The sequence below is a fragment of the Myotis nattereri genome (assembly GCF_964212035.1).
Source record: "Myotis nattereri genome assembly, chromosome: 14".
NCBI lineage: Eukaryota > Metazoa > Chordata > Mammalia > Chiroptera > Vespertilionidae > Myotis > Myotis nattereri.
Window position 1 is genome coordinate 56,282,737 of NC_138089.1, and position 22,128 is coordinate 56,304,864.

General features: G+C 60.8%; 2 protein-coding genes across 4 annotated transcripts; one reads left to right on the top strand and one right to left on the bottom strand.

Annotated features, from left to right (window-relative positions):
* The first annotated feature begins 973 nt into the window (after nt 1-973).
* Nucleotides 974-7,574, top strand: KLHL40 (kelch like family member 40). The gene is made up of 6 exons (XM_081105566.1): nt 974-2,206; nt 3,344-3,504; nt 3,786-3,893; nt 4,026-4,211; nt 5,364-5,510; nt 7,014-7,574. The coding sequence occupies exons 1-6, from the start codon at nt 1,049-1,051 to the stop codon at nt 7,123-7,125; spliced, it is 1,872 nt and encodes a 623-aa protein (XP_080961692.1). The 5' UTR covers nt 974-1,048; the 3' UTR covers nt 7,126-7,574.
* Nucleotides 7,575-7,804: 230 nt separating this feature from the next.
* On the bottom strand, nt 7,805-17,027 carry HHATL (hedgehog acyltransferase like). Of its 3 annotated transcripts, none has more exons than XM_081105567.1 (12): nt 16,666-17,027; nt 14,863-14,981; nt 14,428-14,495; nt 13,819-13,932; nt 13,491-13,685; nt 12,912-13,121; nt 12,351-12,522; nt 11,722-11,866; nt 11,584-11,619; nt 8,628-8,829; nt 8,177-8,318; nt 7,805-8,031 (listed from the first exon to the last, which is right to left on the bottom strand). In XM_081105567.1, exons 2-12 carry the CDS (start codon nt 14,966-14,968, stop codon nt 7,907-7,909), a joined length of 1,515 nt encoding a protein of 504 aa, XP_080961693.1. In that variant the 5' UTR covers nt 14,969-14,981; nt 16,666-17,027; the 3' UTR covers nt 7,805-7,906. The 3 variants fall into 3 exon arrangements, with proteins under 3 accessions (XP_080961693.1, XP_080961694.1, XP_080961695.1); XM_081105568.1 differs by lacking the exon at nt 16,666-17,027 and adding an exon at nt 15,575-15,627; XM_081105569.1 differs by lacking the exon at nt 16,666-17,027 and adding an exon at nt 15,216-15,236 and having other exon boundaries at nt 13,819-14,074.
* Nucleotides 17,028-22,128: the final 5,101 nt, after the last annotated feature.

The window sequence follows — 22,128 nt, forward strand, 5'->3', positions numbered from 1 at the left end:
CTCAACAGAGAGATCTGCCCTGCCCCAGGCTCCACAGAAAAGTGGCCACCCGTGCAGGAGGCAGCCGGTCGGTGATTCTCTCTCATCATCGATGTTTCTCTCTCTCCCTCTTTCTTCCTCTCTGAGAGCAATAAAAATATATGTTTTGCCCTAGCAGGTTTGGTTCAGTGGATAGAGTGTCAGCTTGCGGACTGAAGGGTTCCAGGTTCGATTCCAGTCAAGGGCACATGCCCAGGTTGCGGGCTCTATCCCCAGTAGGGGGCGTGCAGGAGGCAGCCGATGATTCTCTCTTATCATTGATGTTTCTATCTCTCCTTCTCCTTTCCTCTCTGAAATCAATAAAAATATATTAAATATATATTTTTTCCCCTTTAAAAGTGGCCATCTTGTTTACCTAAGGCCCCTTCTTGCTTTCTTGCACAGTTGAAGGAGCATCTCAGAGCTGGGGCAGACATGGGAGAAGATCTTCCCATTTTAAAGGTGGGACAACTAGGTCCCCAATGACTGAATGTCATGCTCAAGTTCTCTGAGCATAGACCCAAGCACACTGTATCCAGAGGTGGCTGGAGTGAGATATACTCCAGAGAGGAAATAGAGGCACCTGATGGAAAGACCCGGAAGGCATGATGGGAGACCGAAGGTGGGACTCCAAGACCTGCCCTTCCCTGATGTAAGGGGCAGAGCTTGGGTCACCCCCTCCCCCAAGGGGCACTGCCCAACCTCGGAATGCAATCAAGGCCGTGCTGTGCTCCATTTAGAAATGAGGCAGTGAGGCCCTCACCTTCCCAGCAGGGCCCAGAAACCCCACTCCCGTCCCATGAGTCTCCGGGGCTGAGTCAAGGCTGCTCTGGGAGAGGGCCTCTCTCTGCCCAGCTGTCCCCTCTGCGTCATGTGCAGGAGGCCAGGCAGCTCGTCTTACAGGGCCAGGCCCACCTCTATATATAGCCCACCGAGACAGCTGTAGACGGAGCACAACCCAGCAGGAAAGCAGGGAACAGAGAGAGGAGGCCCCTGGCACCCCTGGTCGCTGCACCCTAGGCTGCTCACCATGGCGCTGGGCTTGGAGCAGGCGGAGGAGCAGCGGCTGTACCAGCAGACGCTCCTGCAGGACGGGCTCAAGGACATGCTGGACCACGGCAAGTTCCTGGACTGCGTGGTGCGGGTGGGCGAGCGCGAGTTCCCGTGCCACCGCCTGGTGCTGGCCGCCTGCAGCCCCTACTTCCGGGCGCGCTTCCTGGCCGAGCCGGAGGCGGCGGGCGAGCTGCGCCTGGAGGAGGTGGCCCCGGACGTGGTGGCGCAGGTGCTGCACTACCTGTACACGTCGGAGATCGCGCTGGACGAGGCGAGCGTGCAGGACCTGTTCGCCGCGGCGCACCGCTTCCAGATCCCGTCCATCTTCACCATCTGCGTGTCCTTCCTGCAGAAGCGCCTGTGCCTCTCCAACTGCCTGGCCGTCTTCCGCCTCGGGCTCCTGCTGGACTGCGCGCGCCTGGCCGTGGCCGCCCGCGACTTCATCTGCGCGCGCTTCCCGCTCGTGGCGCGCGATGCCGACTTCCTGGGGCTCTCGGCCGACGAGCTCATCGCCGTCATCTCCAGCGACGACCTCAACGTGGAGAAGGAGGAGGCGGTGTTCGAGGCGGTGATGCGGTGGGCGGCCAGCGGCGACGCCGAGGCCCAGGCCGAGCGCCAGCGCGCGCTGCCCACCGTCTTCGAGAGCGTGCGCTGCCGCCTGCTGCCGCGCGCCTTCCTGGAGAGCCGCGTGGAGCGCCACCCGCTCGTGCGCGCCCAGCCCGAGCTGCTGCGGAAGGTGCAGATGGTGAAGGACGCGCACGAGGGCCGCCTCACCGTGCTGCGCAAGAAGAAGAAGGAGAAGGGGAAGGAGGCAGCCGGGCCCCAGGCGGCCGGCAAGGGCACCGGCGACGCCAAGGCCGAGGGGGAGGAGGAGGACGAGCGCGTCCTCCCTGGCATCCTCAACGACACTCTGCGCTTTGGCATGTTCCTGCAGGACCTCATCTTTATGATCAGCGAGGAGGGCGCCGTGGCCTACGATCCGGCGGCCAACGAGTGTTACTGCGCCTCCCTCTCCACTCAGATCCCCAAGAACCACGCCAGCCTGGTGACGAAGGAGAACCAGGTCTTCGTGGCCGGGGGCCTCTTCATCAACGAGGACAACAAAGAAGACCCCATGAGCTCTTACTTTTTGCAGGTGCCTTGCCAGCGCTGGGAGGGGGTGGCCAGTGCTGGGGCCGGGGGTCGGCCTTGGGGCCCAGGAGAGACCTGTGTCTACGTGTTGGCGAATGTCCTTGGTCTACGGGAGGTGTAGGCCAGGGAGGTTCACCGACAGCCCCTTGCCTGAAAGCTGAAGACGGTGATAGACAGTGGACAATGGCTCCATAACTTTGGTGACTGGGCTTCAGGGGGACGTTAGCCCCGGGATGGTCTTATTGGTTGGAGGCCCGGGCCCTGCACAAGGGTTGGGGTCAGGCACAGTGAGAAGGAGGAGCAAGGTCAGTGTAGGGGTTCTGGGCAGGGCCTTTGCATGAGTCGGGGACTGGGGTGTGTCCCAGACAAAGGGATCATCCTACCTAGTCTTCCCATTATACAGATGAGGAAACTGAGGCACAGGAAGGACCAGTAGAGTGGGGTGCCCGGTCCAAGTTGTAGTGGGACTGTGGGATCTCAGAGGGCAGAAACGGCTTCCTGGTGGCAGGCCATGTAGTTGTGGGCCTTGCCACTCAGGTGGAATTTGGAGACCCGAAGGGGAGTGTGGTGGAGAATGAGCCGAGTGAGTGGTGGGCACAGGTGGGCACATGTTCACTCCCTCTGGGCTTCCATTCATATGTGAGGGTATTATTCCTCCTGCTTGATAAGGACATTTGAAGGTTAAATGGCAGGTATAAAGTGTTCATCAGTACAGGGCGCAGTCTTCAGAAACTTTTCAAAAAGGTGAGCCACTGGCACTGTTATTATAAGACTGTCCAGGTGGACAGGGCGACAGGCTTACAGTGTAGGCTTTAAGGGTGAGTGGCAGAGCTGGCTGTAGGTGGAGTTCCTGTGCCAGGGGATGAGGTGGAGAACAGGGGGCGGGGAGGTGAACAGGGGAAGGGCCAGGACCGGGGGAAAGCTGCCCCATCCTGGGGCTGTCCTGGCGATCTTCCGGCATCTGCCAATTCAGGAATCGGGTGGAGGTGGGGTGGGCTTTCTCAACCAGAAAGGAGGCGGGCACTGCCTCCAGAAACCACCTCCACCTGCGCTGGCTGGTGACCCGGGTGGCCTGATGGGGCTGAGCTGGGCTGGGGCTGGGACTGTGGGGGCGCCAGCTGACTGGACCCCCGGTCCGCAGTTTGACCACCTGGACTCAGAGTGGCTGGGGATGCCGCCGCTGCCCTCGCCGCGCTGCCTCTTCGGCCTGGGAGAGGCTCTCAACGCCATCTACGTGGTCGGCGGCCGGGAGCTCAAGGAGCGGGAGAGCAGCCTGGACTCCGTGCTGTGCTACGACCGGCTGTGAGCGGGGCGGGGGCGGGGCCGCCGGGGGTTGAGGTTGCGGGTGAGGCCTGGTGCCAGGACACCTGTCTAGGACCGCGGGGTGTGGCCGGGGAACCCAACCGAGACCCGGTTAGGTAGGGGCGAGGCGGGATGGTTGGCAGGTGGCATGGAAGCAAGGAAATGAAGGCCTGGGGAGTTCTGGTAATGTATCGGGTGCACCCCAATACATGTTGGGTGGGGGGAGTAGGGGGGTGCAGAGACAGGGACCCAGTGTGTTTATCCTCTCCCCTCCCCTCCAGGTCGTTCAAATGGGGGGAGTCGGACCCGCTGCCCTATGCGGTGTACGGCCACGCGGTGCTCTCCCATATGGACCTTGTCTACGTCGTTGGCGGCAAAGGCAGCGACCGGTGAGGCTCAGGCCCGCAGTGGGCGCAGCAGAGGGTGGCAGGTGTCCTGGCTGCCTGGGGAGGGACTGGGCCAAGCGGGGGAGGTGCCCTGCTCCCGCTGCCTGGCTCTCTCTGACGGCCTCCACCCCACAGGAAGTGCCTGAACAAGATGTGCGTCTATGACCCCAAGAAGTTCGAGTGGAAGGAGCTGGCTCCCATGCAGACGGCCCGGTCCCTCTTCGGGGCCACCGTGCACGATGGCCGCATTTTTGTGGCCGCCGGGGTCACGGACACGGGGCTGACCAGTTCCGTGGAGGTGTACAGCATCACAGACAACAAGTACGCTGCTTGCCTCCTTTCTTCCTCCCTTCCCCAGGCAGGGCAACCAGGGGCCGAGGGCCTCCCTGGAACCCCCTGGCTGTGTGGCTTTGGGCCAGGCCAGTCAGCCCCCGAGAGCAACACAGCTCCTGAATTGGGTTTTCACAGTTGAGCTTGGCCATCAGCACAGAAGTAGTCCCTCTCCCCTGACCAGTAGTGAGGTGGGCTTCCCCCACGAGGTGGGGCGAGGGTTAGGGCCAGCCTGGTCGGCAGGAGAGAGCTCCCAGGACTGGGGTAGGAGATGCCAGGTTCCTCATTCAGAGACTCACACCAGGCACTGGCCTGGTCCTAGGGATGCAGTGGTGACCAAGCTACCCTGCCCTGGGAGGTCAGGAAGACAACAGCTGTGGTGGGAGAAGGATGCCCAGGCTAAGGACAGTTGGTGCCAAGGCAGTTAGGAGCAAAGGGCCGGCCCACGTGGAGGAATTGCTCAGGTTGGATGGAGTGTGGTGAGGGGCGTACTGGGGCTGCAGAGGCGGCCAGCAGGCTGAGGAACTTTCTCCCAGTGCCTCTGAGGGGTTGTGAGCGCACATCTGTGTTTTACTAAGATGCTTCATGGCAGCTGAGGTAGGTGTGAAGCAAATCACACTGGCAGTGCGTGCGCTGCGCCTGGATTCCCAAGCCCTGGGGAGTCGGGGACCTGCGAGCAGTTTTGGAGGGTGGGGATGAAGACTCCCTGAGAGTAATTGGACTGTGGGAGAAGGGGTCAGGGCAGGAGTCCAAGGGGTCGGGGGCTTAATGGCCACTGAGCTAGCTAGTGGGAGTGAAGGAGGGACACAGGGGAGGTCCATAGTGGGTTTTGGGGGGCAGGTTGGATAGAATGTCAAAGGGACAGTGAAGGGAAGTGTTGGGGGTAATTGAATGGGAAAGGAAGTGAAGACCAGAGGGAAGGGGAAGGGGAGCAGGGTTGGGACACTCTGAGGCCTGGGCAGGGGCACAGGTGGGCATTCTTGAGAAGGTCCAGAGCAGGACGTTGTGTTGAGAGCCTGGGACCCTGGGGTTCAGATTTCAGAGGTGCGACTGAGGCTGTGGGTGCTGGGGTGGGACAGTCACTCGGTTTGCTGAGGCCTCCCGGTGATGCACCTCCTCTCCCTCCCTCCCCCCCACCCCCAGGTGGGCGCCCTTTGAGGCCTTCCCGCAGGAGCGCAGCTCACTCAGCCTGGTCAGCCTGGCGGGCACCCTCTATGCCATCGGTGGCTTTGCCACTCTGGAGACTGAATCCGGGGAGCTGGTCCCCACAGAGCTCAACGACATCTGGAGGTGAGCCTGGCCCCGGGGGGTGAGGGGCATCATGAGCAAGGCTGACGGCTCACAGCCTCGCGGCGGGCACCGCGGCACCTGGCAGGCTCTTTGTGGGCAGAGCTGATCCCTCTTCTGAGAGCCCTGGGGGGAAGGGACAGTAGCCCCCGTTCAGCCCCGGTTCTCTCCAGTTTGGTTGGGTGTGGACAACCTGTGGGTCGCGACCCCTTTGGCGGTTGAATGACCCTTTCACAGGGGTCACCTAAGACCATCCTGCATATCAGATATTTACATTACAATTCATCACAGTTGCAACATTACAGTTATGAAGTAGCAACGAAAATAATTTTATGGTTGGGTCACAACATGAAGAACTGTATTTAAAGGGCCAGAAGGTTCAGAACCACTGGGCTACAGTGTTTGGACAGGTTCAAGCCTCGGACTAATGAGAGGGCACAGTCCTCTCATGGCCACGTGCAAGTCCCAGCTTGGAGGGCAGAGCCCTCCCAGCACAATTATAGCCAACAGCTGTAGTTGTGAGCGTGAACCTATGGTCCGAACACGTGGCCCCACGTGCCTGAGTGATGTGGGCTTGATAGAGTTCAGGTGCCTGTACTTGAGTAGGATCGAAACCCAGGAGAATGTTGTAAACATCTTGACCACGCCCTTACTTTGCTTCGTGGAATCTGGACATAAAGACACGGCGTGTAGTCCGTGGCGCTGTCCCTCTCCATCAGAGAGGGCGGCATCCCACCGAGACCCAGCTTTTCATTCTCTTGTCTGTCTTTTCTCCATCCTTCACCGCCCCCACTCGGGCTCACCGAACCTGGCTGAGCTGGCGCGGCACATAAGGCGCCCAGTATGGGGCTGAGTATGCCATGCCGTGCCAGCCTGCCACAGCTGGGAAAGTCTGGGTTTGCACACGTGACACCATGCCCCACTGTGGGGCCCCAACAGTGTCACAGCCGGGAGCTGACCCCAAGTTTAGGGCACAGACCCACGGAAACAGGGGCCCTTTCCTCTCCCCTCCCTCCTGGAGGCTCTGGGAGGAGAGCTGGGGCCAGGACTGAGATCTGCCGACCCCGGTTCCGCAGAGCCATTGCTTTCCATGGCTGGTCCTTCCTGGGGGTGGAGGGGAGAGGTCCGGGCCACCTGGGGCACCTTCTGATCCTTCAGTTCTCCCACTGCTGCCGGCAGCCTGCAGGGGGCACTGCTGCTGGGAGAGTGGGAGTTGGGGGGACTTGGAGGGCAGAGGAGGGAAAATCTACATCTCAAGGGAAGATGTAGACCTCCTTGGAGGAAGGTGATCTTCCTGGAATGTGGGGTGGATGTTCTCTGGGGGTGACTCTTGTGGGAACCTTTCCCAGAACATGGAAAACCTCTAGGAGTGGACCATTCTCCAGGGCTGGGGTAGGGTGGGGTGGGGACTCCTCAGGGGTGGGCCTCGGGCACCCAGCCACCCCTTCCTGCTGGTCTGCCTCTGAACTCGGCTGACCAAGCTCCTTGTCCCTGCCCTGCCTGCAGATATAACGAGGACGAGAAGAAGTGGGAAGGTGTCCTGCGGGAGATTGCCTATGCCACCGGCGCCACCTTCCTACCCGTGCGGCTCAACGTGCTGCGCCTGACCAAGATGTGAGCAGCCCGGAGGGCCTGAACTCAGCACCGTTCCACCCCGTGGCCCACACAGGCCGGGCCTCCTGGGGGCTCCAGGGAGGAGGCTGGGAGAGGCCAGAGCCCACCTGGACCTGTTGTAATGGCCGAGTGGCTGCTTCAGCAGGGAAGGTGATAGCTGCCCAGTCCTAGCCTTGGGGCAGGGACGAGGAACTTAAGGCCTCTCTGGGGTCTCCGGTCTCTACCATGTCCCCCTGTTCTTGAGCCAGAACCACAGGGACATCATCCCCGGCTGCATCCCGGCCCTGTCCCAGCCCGGCTGTGTGCCAGCAAATTCCCCACAAGCCCCAGTCCTGGCTGTCAGAGGGGGACGGCCCCCACCGAGTGCTCCCTGCAGCACAGATAGGGCTCCTTCTGTGAGAAGAATAAAGTGCCTTCTGAGCGGGCAGCTCCGGGTCCGGAAGCCGGGGCTCCAAGAGTTAGTGACCAGCTAGTTTGAAGGTTTGGGGGTCTAGTGCTCAGATTTGGGGTTACCCAGGTTGGTGGTCTCTGCCCTCCATGTGGGTGTGTCCTCCACATTGCGTGTGCCAAGACCTTGACCCTCCCCCCGAGGCCCAGAACTCCCTGCTCCCCACCTTGCATAGACAAGGAGCCAGGGGACTGCCAGGGGGCCGAGGGGGCAGGGAAGGGAGGGGCCAGCCAAACTGTGATAGAAAAGTCTTTTATTCTCTTGGTCAGGCCTCATCTGGCCTGGCCTGGCCTGGGCCCAGGAATGGCTGAGCCGAGCCATCCCTCCCCCCTCCCTCCTACTCCGGCTTCAACTTGTCCTGATTCTGCTCCTCCTCTAGCGCCAGGGTTCGCTCTCGCTCCTTCACCAGCTGAACACCACAGTAGGTGACAAACAGGACGGCCAGTGTGGTCTGGGGAAACCCTGTCGGGGGAAGAGGTCCTGGGTGACTCTTCTCAGTCATGCCCCTCCCACTCGACCCGCCCTGGGGCATTGCCGTGAGGGGGGTGGGGGCATTGCGGTGAGGGGGGTGGGGGCATTGCAGAAGGTCACGCTCTGTATCCGTCACCTGAGAGGAGGAGGCGCTGGGCGACCAGCTCTGTGAACTCCAGGCTGTTCAGGCTTACAAGGTTGTACATGATGATAGCCCAGAAGTTTATGGCCCCAAAGATACCCCGGACCCTGCGAGACATCTGCTCCGACAGAGAGGCCTGCGCGGTGCAGGAAAGCATTGTCAGTGTGGCAAGAGGCCCAGAGGGAAGAGGTCATGGTCACGGAGGCCCTGGGATATGCCCGGGTCTGAGAGTCCCAGGCCAGCTCTCTCTCACTGTTAAAGATGAGGGCTTGATCAACATAGGGGTCCCACACCACACAGAAGGCAGGGAGGGCCAGATACCCCCCAGGTGAACCATTGTCCTGACAACCAGGAGGGCGGTGGTGAGAAAGTTCAGGACTGGGGACCAAGGGTGGCTGGGAGCCTTCAGAGAGCTGCAGTCCCCAGCCAGCCCCTCCCTGCTCACCTCAATGTGTGCCAAGGGCTCCCTCTCTGCCAGCTTCTGCACCCAGAGCTCAAAGTTGAGGCCAAAGCAGTTTAGGAGTGACCACAGGTAGACAATATCACAAGGCCCAAGCCACAGAGTGGTGACGGCAAACGTGGCCACGGAGGCCGCCAGCTCGGGGATCACCTCAGAGTGCTCCCCGCCAATGTGGTCGTACACGTACCTGTGGGAAAAGGCAGGTAGGAGGCGGGCAAAGGGTACCCAGCAGGGACAGCACATGCAACATTCCTGACCTCCGGTGGCTTCTCTTCGTGGACCCAACTTGGGAAGGTGGAGGGCTCAGCCCAGGACTCCAGAGCTCCTCCAGCCGTGCTCACTCAGTCCCCACATGGCCGCATCCAAGCCCAAGGCTCTGGACACTAACCAGGGTCTTTAGTCCAGTCTCCCTCTGAACCCCCCTGTCCCATGGTTACCAGACTCCTCACTTGAAGGACAGGCTCCCCATCCCTGCCCAAACCCACTGCATCCCCATTTCAGTTCATGACACCACCCTCCACTCAGTGGTAGGCCGGGAGCCTTCGTGCCTTCCTGGATACTCAGTTCCCACCTCCACCCACATCCGTGCCTGCAAGTGGTCTCCACTCAGCCCTGGCCACTGCTCACCACTTCCACCACCACCATCCTAGTCCAGGCCATCTCCTCCCACAGAGACTAAGGCACATCTCTAGGTCGTCTCCCTGCTTCTGCCTTCGCCCCCTGGCCTCACAGCAGCGAGAGGCATCGTTTAAGAGTGTGGCTTGGGTCACATCACTTCCACAATCAAACCTTTGCCCCCATTACGATTAGAATAAATTCATCCTCCTTACTGTGGCTAGAAGATCCCGTGTCCGCCTTCTCACCTCGTCACCACTATTCTTGCCCTCGTGAACTCTGCTCTGGCTTCATTGGCCTTCCTGTCCCTCAGACACAGCTAGTTCCTGCCTTAAGGCTTTGCACTCGTTGCCCCCCTGTCGAGAATGATCTTTCCCACATTCCCTGATCTCTCAAATCTCAGCTCAAATATCATCTCACAGAGGTCTGCCCAGATCCGGCGGCCAGTTTTTATCCCACTATCCTGTGTGTATTCTTCCGTAATGCCTACCACTCTCTAAATTTGTTTGTGTGTGTGTTGACCTGCTTATGGTCTGTTTCACCCCACTAGACTGTAAGCTCCATGAGTTTGGGGTCTTTGCCATGCTCACTGCTGTATCCCCAATGCCTAGAACAGTGCCTGGCACATAGTAGGTGCTTAATAAATATTTGTTAAATTCAGTAGACAGCCCATTGAGTAACATCGTTGACCTCCTCATTTCCAATGGTCTCTTTTCCAGTCCGTCTCAGCCACCCACTCCCACGGCCACACCCCAACTTTGTCACCACTTGAAATTTCACTCATTCCTATTCCCATTCTTCCCCCAGTCCCTCCTGGCCTGGCCTCCCAGCTCTGTTCTCCAATCTCATTGGCACCCACCCTTCCTCATCTTCCTTAACAGGCTTATATTCAGTGAGTCATCATCATAAATAACCTAAAACCCCTTATTCCTCTCCTCACCCACCTGGGAGAGCCCAATCACCCACTTTCTCCTCACCGGCACCCAAGAAGCTAAGCGCTGATGGGGGAAATCTCACACCTTCACACATTAGAGTCCATAAAACCACTGTCTCCAACCTCACCAGAGCTCTCCATGCCAAGTTTTCTCTAGTCGGCTTCTCCCATGCTCTGCAGTGGATACGCCACCCTTACCTCCCTTGTCAAGGGGAGTGGGTGTGGGGGGATCTAGGAAGACACACAGATGCCACCTCCCTCCATGCCCCCAATCCTGCCTCTCTCAGCCGATGACCTCACCTCCTACTTCATGGAGAAAACCAGAGCCTTCAGGTGGAATCCCGCACCTTCGACATGAACCTGCTATCCTTCGGCAGCACACTGGCTTCCCGTGACCTGAAGCCAGGCCTCTGCTGGTCCCATCTCCTTCTCCCTCCTCAGGGACCTCACCCCACCAATCAGTCCTCTGTCCTGCATCACCAACTCCTTCCTCTCTAAGCAGTCATCCCTCCAGCACCCAAGCATGTTCCACTATTTCTTGTCTTTAAAACCCCCACATCTTCGCCAGTCACTCCTCTGTCTTTCCCTTCAGTGCCAGGCTTCTTCCCGGAGTGGTCCACGCATGAATTCTCCTATAGTTCCTCAGTTTTTTCTCACACCTCACCTGCCCCAGCCTCTCCCCTGAAAGGCTGAATCCTCCATGCCCCCCACACGAACGCTCAGTGCCTAGCTTCCGGGACCCCAGCAGCACCTGGCCCAGTTGCACCCACCTTGCCTGGGTGGTCTTCTCTGAGTTCCAGGATGTCACCTGGCCTTGGCTTTTCTCCTGTTCCACTGACCACTCCTTTCAGGCTCTTCCACCTGCTCTTCTCCCCCAACCAGAGTTCTTCCCGGCCCCATCTCGGCCAGCCCTGCTTTACCTTTCTCACTCTATTCTCTCTCCTCGGGACACCCAAGGCCGAAAGACCATCCACACCCATGATGCTCAGAGTTCCATCCTCCCTCCAGGCTTCTCTGAACCACCTCCCTGAACTTCCACAGACGTGTCTCCCAGAATCCAACCAGACATCTCTCCATTGGAACCCTCCATCCGCCCAGGCTGTAGACACGAATCTGGGAATCCTCTCCCTCACTTTCCTGATATCTGCAATTGATGGCCAAGTCCTGCCCCGGCTTCCTGTTGTGTGTCTCTCCTCCGGCTGTTTCACCTCCCGGGCCCCACCCAACAACAAACCTCTGTGTCTTTGACCTAGACTTCTACCGCAATTTCCTCCCTGTCCTCCTTGTTTCCTCTGGGCCAGGGGTGAGCTTTTCAAACATGGACCAGTCTCAAACCCCTGGCACGATGACTGTGACCATCCCCCCACCCCACCCCACCCCACCCCGACTCACTTGCAAAGCCAGTCATTGATGCCACGGTCAAAGTGCCTGTGGGAAGAGGGCAGTTGGGTGTGAATCACGTAGGGGAAGAGGCTCAGGGAAGAGGGGAACCCAAGGGCGTGCCCCCAGATGCCCGCTGCCCACACTCACGTTTCTGCAAAGATGTAGAGCGCTGTGATGCACTTGGGAGGCTGGGGCGGGTCCAAGTGGTCAAGACGCGCCACCGTGTTGACTACGCCAAACAGGACAGCGGCCTTCACCCAGTCATACACCAGGTTTGAGTAGGCGAGGGCAGCTGGGGACAGCATGTTGTCACGGCCTGGCGAGTGCCGCACCTGTCTCCCCACACCCCCACCCCACCCCCACCCCCAGACACCCAAATCTAGAGGGAATCACTGAGTCTGGCCTTCTGCTTCTGACAATCTCCAGGTCTGGGGGAAGGTCCTGCTGCCCAGATTGCTCCATGGGCACCCCGCTCCCCACCTCCTGGATCCTGGCCACCCCAGGGAGACCCCATCCCATTGTGGAGATCAGCCAGAGGCCCCAGTGAGGTGGAAAAAGGGCTCTGTCCCATACCAGGCTGGCTTCACAGGACAAAGAGAACAAGTCCCACACATGTCAAGGAATAAGTTCCTGCTCCCACACCCTCAGATAGGTGCTGTGCCCTTAGGGTGTCAGCTTCCCCAGCAGTGACACCATAGGAATACAGGTCTATCTTTCTGGGGGGGGTGGGGGACAGCCCAGACCCCACCCCTGTTCTGGGTCCCCCGCGCACCCACCGAGGGCGCTGTCCGGCAGGCGGCTGGCGAACTTGAGGTCGCTGGGGATGGTGAGGATGTAGAAGAAGTGAAAGAAGATGTCCACGGCTACGATGGCCACCACGCTGAGGCCCGCCTGGGCCCGGATGTGCCACAGCTCACCCTCACGCCTCACCGGCTCCACCTGGCTCACCTGGGGGATGTCCAGATTGTGAATGGGAGTGACATCCTGGAACTGACTTCCTGGGGATCTGAGGGTGAGGGAGACTTGCCTCCATCCTGGCAGCCTGGCCTGAGGGTGGGAACACCCAAGGAGGGGGCACAGCCGGTTAGGGGAGCCCCAGTCCTGTCTTGGGAACCCCATTTGAGTAGGAGGAGAGTCCTGTCTGGGAGGAGACACATCTCCATCTTGTGATCCTTGGGGGGAGGAGCGGGGGAAGGTGGCCCAGTCCTGGGGTCTGAGGAAGGCCGTCATGCCTGAGGAGGGGACACAGCCCACCCCGGGAGTCCTATCAGAGACGGGAGCCCCTGGCTGAAGAGGGACAGTCAGCTCAGCTCTGAGAGCCCCAGGGTGCCCCTCACCTGGGCATGGAAGCGATCAAAGGTCATGATGGGCCCGAAGAAGAAGAACGGCAGGTAGAAGTTGTACTTGAGCAGGTCAGCCAGGGAGTAGCGGCGATCAGGGTGGGCGCAGCTCTCTAGCGCAAAGCTGGTGCAGCGCAGCACCGTGAGGCCGCTGCCCCCCTGGAACAGCACCTCTTGAAGATCAAAAGTGCCTGTTACAAACCCGTTCTGGATGGGAGAGAGCAGGCCGCCAGCTCACCAGGTGCCCCTGGTCTCTGGGAAGCCCGCCCAGCTTCCCCAGGGGCCCCGCCTGGTCCCGTCCCTTCCTCTCTCCAGACCCAGTCAAGGTTGGCCATTCAGGCCCCATTCATGGTAAGTCAGGGCTGGGGCGGGGCGGAGGATGAGCTGGACGCGTCCCTGCTTTGGGGGAGGGGACCACCTTGTAGGCCAGGCGTCCTCCCTGGGAACAGGCTGGGGGACCGCCGCGAAAGTGAAGGGAAGGCTTGGGGAGGTTGGGGGGAAGGGCTTTGGATGGGGTGGGAGAGGTTTGAGGTCCTATCCCTGCACCCTCCACCCCTGCCCCGCCCTGTCGCACACCTGCCAGGAGATGAGGGGGTCCAGCTTGAAGGAGGCCAGGCTGGCCATGCCGAGGCCAAGGCAGAGCCAGGGCTGACCCAGGAGCGAGGCGACATAGTGGCCGACACAGTGGCCCAGCAGCAGCAGCAGGTACCACGGGCCCATCGTGCCCGCCACGGCCAGGGCCCCGTACACAGCGTACATCCAGGCGCGGAGCTGTGGGCAGGGGGGGAGGCTGCGTTTACCTGTCCAGACACATGCAGGTGGGACCCCGGCGTGGGTTCCCCACACCCCCTGGAGCTGAGGAGGGGCTGGTGGGGGAGGCTGGGGTGGCTCAGGCCCTGCTCACCTGCGGGGCCACCATGGTGCAGAGCTTCGCAAACAGCACGTGTCCGGAGAGGGTGAAGAGGATGACGTTGCGGAAGGAGCTGAACCACATCACCCACTCGAAGTCAGCCACGTCCTGGGTGGGCCCGGGCAGGTTAAGGTGGGGCGGGGGCAGGATGGGCTGGCACTCGGGCTGCTCAGAGTCCCAGCACGTCCCAGCCCCCAGGTTCTTCTGACGCATGAGAGCAGAGCCATGGCTGGAGGCCCTGCCTTCCCCTCTGAGGGAAGCATCAGGCAGGGAGACAGAGAGGCGTGAGGAGTACCTTGTGGGCTGCTCTGCCCCTCAGAGCTCACCCTCTCCCCGGCCCATTGCCTGACGTGAAGCCATTATTGCCTTGTTCCTGGGAAGGATGGTGCTGGAGGCCCCTGCCAGGCATGTCTCGATTTACTCCCTGAATCAGCAGGGTCTGGGCAGGAGGGGCCAGTGGGGAAAGGGAAGGTGCTGGAGACCCTCCCCATTGGGAGCCCCCTGAACATCTGGACAAGGGGAGCATCCGGACAGGTTTGGGGCCAGAGAGATGTGCCAGGGGCCAGGGACCCCAGCCAGGGACCTGGGGTGTGAAGGACCTACCATCTTCCGACCAATGTACTCCCAGCCGGGTCGCACAGACTCCCGGAAGGCCTTCCTTTGGGCCCCATCTGAGAACAGAGCGTGGCCTCAGGGGGCGGACCGCCCCGCCTCTCCCATGCCTGCCCTACGCGAGGCTGGCCCCCACCTTACACAGCCTGTGTCTCTCTCTGCCTGTTTCTCTTGGGGTCTCACTCTATGCCTGGGCCCAGGTCTCCCTAAGGGTCTGAGCCTCTCTCTCTCCGTGGCTCTGTGTCCAGGTCTCTGTCCGTGCTCCTGCGTCTGTGCCTCCCCGTCACTGTACCTGGCTCAGCCCCGTCCCAGGGCCCAGAGACCACCCTGGGTCTGGAGCCTCTGAGTTTCTGGCCTTGCTGGTCGGAACGCTGAGGCCCCCAGAGAGAGAAGGTCCCCCCCGCTGCCCAGGGGCCCAGCGGTTACCTTGTGAAGCCTCGAGGAGGCCCCGGCCCGCATAAGCCAGGGCCCCACTGAGCACCAGGGAGTACAGGCCCAGCTCCGCCGCCGGCAACGCTGTCTTGATGCCCATCGCCTGGAGGTGGCTGGGGAGACAGCTTGGGTGAGGGCACCGCTGACCCCCAGTCCTGCCTCGCCCACCTTATGCTCCCCTACTGAGGTGCTGAGGACCCCACTCTTGAGACTGCCCCTCTTGTCTCCTCCCATCATTCTCCCCTCCTCCATCCCCAACTCCTCCCGGGCCTCCCCCGATCCAAACTCCTGTCTTTCCCCTTGAAACTCTTGAAAGCATATTCTCCACCCTCAGCCTGCTTCCTCACCTTCACTTACTCCCATACCTGGCGGTGGGCTGGTCCCCACCCTCTGCTCATCCTGCTCCTGCCAGGCCTCAGGTGCCCCTCAAGTAGAGCAGCCCCCTCTGCATCACCTCAATCCTGTTTCTGGCCCTCAGGGTCCCCACCCCCTTCAGTAAGCCTCCCTCAGTCCTGACAAAGCACCCCCCACCCCCGCCCCTTCTCTGACTTCCACACCCTCCTGATCCGCCTTTACTTTCCCTGGCCTGCCCAGGTCCAGCCCCAGCACCAAGCCTCCAGCCTCTCGCTGACCCCCCACGCCCCCAATCAGCCCTTGAGCCCCAGCCTGCCATGTCCCTGGTCCCTGCCATGTCCCTGGTCCCTGCCTGTGTCCCTGGTCCCTGCTGTGTCTCTCAATGTTCTGTGTATTCAGGCCCTGGATGCTGGCTGGAGGCTGTGCTATTTGAAGAGTTGCCCTGGGGTAGCGGGAGTGGGGCCAGACAGGCACCAGGGAGGGCACTGGCCGCTGTCCAAGGTGCTGACCGTATCAGGCTCAGGGAGAGCCTAGCCTAGCCACTCCCTTCTACCAGAGCCTGGTTTGTCCCCAGGAGCTCTGCTGGGCCATCCCTGGGACCTCAGCTAGCACCTATTCCTTCCCTATCCGGCTCCAGCCTGGCCCCGGACCTTCCCAAGGGCCCCATGGGTAACAGACTCAGGGCCCAAATTAAAAGGGGGAGGAGGGAGACATGTACCAACACCCTCTCGAGGGGGCCGGCTGAGCCAAGAGGTAGCAGGCATGGCTCTCTCCCAACCCAGGTGCCCTCCCAAGTCTCCCCCACCAAGTCTGATAACAGCTCTCCTAGGCCCCCAGTGTCAGCATTCTCCCTATTACAGATGGAGGGGCCATGGAACAGAAGCGCAGGGTCTGTCAAGGTCATACAGCAAAATGGACAGGATCAGGGGTTCTCAGCGAGCCCCTCTGGGGTCACAGATAAAAGGACCATTGCTGCCCCTTCCCAAACCAGGGGGCTGCTGCGCCTGACTTCTGCGCGGCCGGCCGGCCTGAGGGCTGAGCCGCCTCCTCATGGGCCGGCGGGGGTAGGGAGGCCCCAAGGATCAGGTTAATGGAGCAGGAGCTTGAAACCGGAGCATGGTGAAGAGCCCGCGAAATAGCTTTGTCAGCTGCCTCCCACTCGCCACTTTCCAATTTTAGCTCCCCATGGCCGGTGCGGGTGTCCCCAGTGAGGCCTCTGTGAGCAGGGCCAGGGCTGGCCCCCAGCCTGGGACCTCTCCCAATTGACCCCCAGACCTGGGCCAGCTTGTGGACACAGGAGTCCCCCTGTCCCCTGGTCCTGCCGGCTTCCAGTACACCTGGGCAAGAGCCCACTTTGGGACCTGAGGTCTAAGATGAGGAGCCTGGGGAGGGCTCTGAAGGTCTCAAGGATCCCAGAGTAGCTGCATCTCCGCTGGCACTGACCTTGAGGAGGCTGTGAGGGACCCTGGCACACTGCCCACCTCGGGGCTCCGGGGTCCTGCGTCCAAGCGTTTGTCCGTCCGACCAGGTGGGCTCTGGGGCCACGGTGGGGTGTGTCCAGCCCTGGGGTCCCCACCTCCTCGAAGCTGTGAGCGGTGAGTGGTGACAGCAGGAGCAGGGGGAGGAAGAGGGCAGGGAGGAGGTGGCCTGCCTGGAGCGGAGCTGAGCGGAGTGGAGCCGAGCCGAGTGCTGCAGAGCTGCTGGCCACAGGGAGCCGCAGGGAGGATCTCAGTGGGGGTGGGGGTGAGGGTGGAGGTGGGGGTGGGGGTGGGGTGGAAGGGGTGGCCACTGTCTCAGAAAGGGACACCTGGGCCTCACTTAAACCTGCCTCCCTGGCCCATAGAGTCTGTGCCTCCTGTCACTGCTAGCCAGAACTCCCCTCTTCCAGGAAGCCTTCCAGGTGTCCCTTGCTGGTCTCTCTAGGCCTGAGATCCCTGCAGCCACCACACACACACACACACACACACACACACACACACACACAGACACACACTTGCATGATCAGTTCCAAGAACTCCAGCCTGCACCTTTACAAGTGAACTCCCATGGGCTGACCCAGGGCAGACCTTCTAGCCCAGCCGTGGGCAAACTACGGCCCGCGGGCAGGATCCGGCCCGTTTGAAATGAATAAAACTATTGAAAAAAAAGACAGTACCCTTTTATGTAATGATGTTTACTTTGAATTTATATTAGTTCACACAAACACTCCATCCATGCTTTTTGTTCCGGCCCTCCGGTCCAGTTTAAGAACCCATTGTGGCCCTCGAGTCAAAAAGTTTGCCCACCCCTGTTCTAGCCCCTGCCCTAGGCCATGCCATCATGCTGAGAGTCCTGGCCGGCTGGGCATCAGGCCCGGGGGAGGACTGACTTGCCCAGTGGGATTGGAACTGACACGAGACATGTGGCTGTGGGACCCTCTGTGCTCCAGCCCTGTCCCATGGGGTGCTGCCCAGGTGAGGGGTGCTAGCAGGGTCACTCGGCCAGGCTTGAGGGGGTACATGGAGTGACTGGCATCCTCTCCATGGCAGGGTGGAGGCAGCCAGCCATGTCCCTGACCAACTGGGGCTCCTCTGGGGGAGGTGGGCAGGGCCTCACTCTGGGAAGGCGCAGCCAAGTCCTCAGCCCAGCTTCTCTGATGGGGCCACCCTGAGAGGACAGGAACCTCTGATAGACCCCCTTTAAAATAGGGGCCTCAGGGTCTATGGGGGATTCTTCATGCATGTGTGTGTGGGGGAGCGGGGGGCAGAAGTTGCTGTGTGACTATAATCACAGGACAGGCCCTGGTGCCACTGCCGATCCCAACTCCGGCCACAGGCTCAGGTGCAACTGGGAAGAAGGGGCGGCTCTCCTACCGCAGCAGGGGCACTTCCAGGGCCTGAGCAAGGCCTGGGCAGGAGGGAGAGACCCGATCCTCCCAACAGTGCTTGTAGGCAGTGAGCTTCCTCCCAGGCGTGCAGACATGCCTGCCCAGAGGCCAAAGCCAGGAGACCCCAGCACACACTCCCCACGGTGGCGAGACCTGCATCACTGGTCCCTGACCCTGAGAAGTGTGAAGAGCGATTATTGCCCAGTGTGGGGGCTGGGTGAGGGCTGCCGTCGGGATCCTGGGCACTAGAGGGGCCAGCATCAGGGAGGGGTGCCTGTGGGAGTTAGGGATTCCTGGCCTGGGGTTGGGGCCATCTGAGCAGAGTCCTGAGAGAGTCAATGGTTGTTAGTAAGTTAATCCCAGTAGCCAGGCCTGGTTCTAAGGCTGGGCATGGATCAACTCTTTTAATTTCACCACCACCTGGAGGGAAGGTGTTATCCCGAGCCCCACTTGGTGGAGAATGAAATGGACGCACCAGGAGGTTCAGTGGTTGAGGCAGCCCCCTGAGCTTCCTGAGCTGACGGCCCTGCAGGGGCCAGAACCCAGCTCCCACACCACTGCGGCTGAGACCCCCGTGGCCGTGGTCGGGCATCCAGCTGGCGCCCTCAGGAGGCTCGAAGACAGTGGGTCAGGGAAGCAGACAGGGTGGTTTGGCTCCACGGTGAAGAGCACAGGTCCAGCCAATTCACTTGAACCTGAGCTGCCCCTCGCTGGTGTGACCACTTCTCTGAGCCTCAGATCCTCACCTAAAAATGGGCAGACTTCCGGCCCTGACCAGATTGCCTTCCTGAGGGGCTTGACAGCTCACTCCACGGCCAGGGCTTGGCTCACCAAATTGCTCACAAAGAGAAGCCAAAACGCTCTCACTGGAGAGGCCCAGGGAGGCAGGACTCACACACGGCAGATGTTCACCGGGGGACCCCTCACGGCGGGGTCTCCAGGGAGCTCGGCATGGAGGGCTAGGGAGGCCCTTGGACCTGGGGCTGGATAGCGCGGCTGCACCCTGTGTGCGAGAGTGGCTGGTGTGGCCAGTCCACAGAACGAGGGGCAGGAACCCGATTAGGGTGAGACCAGCACAAGGATCTGGGGTCCCAAGTGTAAAGATGTGGTGGGCAGAGTCCCTTTTCAGCTCTTTGGGCGTTTTCGTTCTTGTTGTTCAAAGTAAAAATGTGAGGAAAGCTCGTGTGTGTGTAAACTTGTTTTGTGTTGGTTGTGTGTGTGTGTGGGGGGGTGGTCTGTGTGTGTGTGTGTTGCATTGTGTGGAGAGGGGGTGGGCAGGCAGGGACTTCCTTGTGGGTGGCGGTGGGCTGGCTGAGACGGGGAGGAGGCAGAGAGGCTGGGTCTACCAGGGGTGGGCAAACTTTTTGACTCGAGGGCCACAATGGGTTCTTAAACTGGACCGGAGGGCCGGAACAAAAGCATGGATGGAGTGTTTGTGTGAACTAATATAAATTCAAAGTAAACATCGTTACATAAAAGGGTACGGTGTTTTTTTTTTTTTAGTTTTATTCATTTCAAACGGGCCGGATCCTTCTGCTGCCGCAGGGCCTTCAGGTCGCGACCCACAGGTTGAGAACCGCTGGTCTAGACCCTGGATGTGGGGCCCAGAGGAGGGACCCAGGGCCCATGGAATGTGTTTGGGGCTTGAATCAGCCTGAGCCGCCCGCAGTCTTGTCTAGCTCAGCTGTGTGCTGCAGAGGCCCCCACGGGGACAGTGGCCAAGCCACACCCATGGCTCCACCAGGTCTCACCTGTCAGTGTGGGAACCTGAGCACCCAGGTCGGCGGCGGCACCTGACTGGGGTGCAGCCAGGAAGAAGCCTCATGTGAGGCCTCTTTGATTGCCCTGCCCCTCCCCCTACCACCTAGTGGCTCTGTGCAGGGTGTTCTCATCTGTGAAAGGCAAGTCCAGCCCACCTGCGGCCCACTCTGAGGGCTGGGAGGGGCCCTGAGCATTCACCTGGATGGTCCAGGCTGCCCCCTCCCCCACCTGGGGTAGACCCCTCAGGGCCCCAGTCCTGGGCCCCTTTGACAACCCCTCCTTCCCTTAAGAATCCTGCTCCCAGGCTCCCCTGGGCCTCTCCCTCCCACCCTCCCCCACTCACACCTCAGGGAGCTCTGGACAGCCCCTCCCCGCCCAGAACTGGGCCATGAGCCCGGGAGCCTCAGCAGGGAAGGTGGAGGCTCTGTGGTGCCACCTTCTGTCTGTCCTCCCACCCCCACCCGGGCCCCCCGTGTCCCTCTGACTGTGCCAGGAGCTCCCTGAGAGCAGGAGCGAGTCGGATCGCCGAGGGGCTGGCGTGCCGTCGCCACTCACTGATGGCCGGCCGGCTCCGTGGATGGGGGCCTGGGACTTCTTGGAGCTCAGGGGCTGAGTCTGCCTCACCTGGACCCCGTGCCCGGGGCAGAGCTGTCGGTTTCGTTGAACTGATGGAGGCACCGTGAAGGCACGCATTTATTGAGCGCTTACTGTGTGCCAGCTGCTCCCCTAGCACTTGGACACTTTTAAACTCAGTGACTCCTGAAGAGAGAATCTGATGGGAATGGAGGAGACCTGGATTAACCAAGCTGGGTGCTGACGGGAGGTGACAGCAGACGCCACGGGGACCCCTGGCCCACAGCTCCCCAGCTAAGCTCTCAAGGTTGCCAGTAGAACCTGTCAGTGAACCAGTGGTCATTCTACCCACCTCTGGCCTAAGCAAGGACTGAATGCCCGGCTGAGCTCTGCAAGGTGCCAGCTAATCAGTTTACCCCCAAATGTGCAAACTAGATTTACTATGCCTGACGGCACCCCCCCCCCCGCCCCCCTTCTCTCTACGTATATTGTTTTCATCTCTGTAGACCAACATCAACCCGTGGTTACATGTCCCTTGTACAGAAGTAAACAGCAAGCTAATAACCAGCAAATGTCTCTGAGTTCTACCGCAGTCCTAGCGGGGAGGATTCTATTATTCTCCCCCTTTTCAGGACAAGGATATGCAGGCTCAGGGAGGTTAAGTCACCTGCCCAAGGCTGCCACGCAGTTGGGGAGTGAGGAGAGAGACCTGCCCCACACCCCCACCTGTTCAGACCCTGTGGCCAGATGCCCCTTTCCCTCTCAGACCCAGCCCTGAGCCAGGAAGGGTAGCAAAACCACGCTGGCACGGTCAATGCATGAGCCACACCACGCTACACTCCCTGAGTTGACCGCCCCTTGATGCGTCCATTCCTGAGGAAGGCTGGCCCTACACCTGCTTCTCCCTCCCAGGGGCTCCACCGAGGGCCAGAGCCTGCACCCCACATGCTCCGATCACCCTCTGGGCTCCCCTTCGCCTGCAGCTGAAGGTCCCAGCTACTCAGCCTGGTGTTCGGACTCTGCGTTTGGTCCACTCCTCATGTCACACGTTCTCCTCCTGGCACAGGCCCTCTCTCACTCTGTCCGGCCATCGGAATTGCCCTTCATCCCGACGGCCTTCACTAGCCCTTGCTGGGGACCTCTAGGCCCGTGTCACCCCTGCAGGGTCGGCTCCCTGACTGAGGGTTCAGCGCGGAGTCCCTCCACAGCCGTGTCCCTGAGGAAGGCCCTGAGCAAACGGGGTCCCAAGAGCCCTACGTGGCTTCCCCTGGCGGGGGGGGGGGGGGGGGGGCGGCAGAGTTCACAGTCTGTGCTCCCGAGCTTGTGAGCCACTGCACACGTGACACAGGGACTGGTCTTGGTGTGTGGGAGCATGCCTCTACACCCACCCACACACCCATGTGCAACAGGCCTGTGTGGAGGGGCCTGGGTGTGGGGTGTGCGTGTATACACCTGCGATTGGTACTCCCGTCTGGGAATGTGTGTGTGTCCGCATCTGTGTGTGGGCCTGCGTGTGCACAGGTGTGGCCAGGCTGTCTCTCCTGCAGCGGGCCCCCTGCTGTGGTGAGGAAGGGGCCCCGTGCCTTCAGCGGGACTCCTGCCCATGCTCCAGCGCAGCCCCACCACTGCCCTCCGCCGCCAGCAGCCACTGGAAGCAAAGAGAGGTGCCTCTCGGAGCAGCTGGCCGGGGTGGGCCTGCCCAGCAG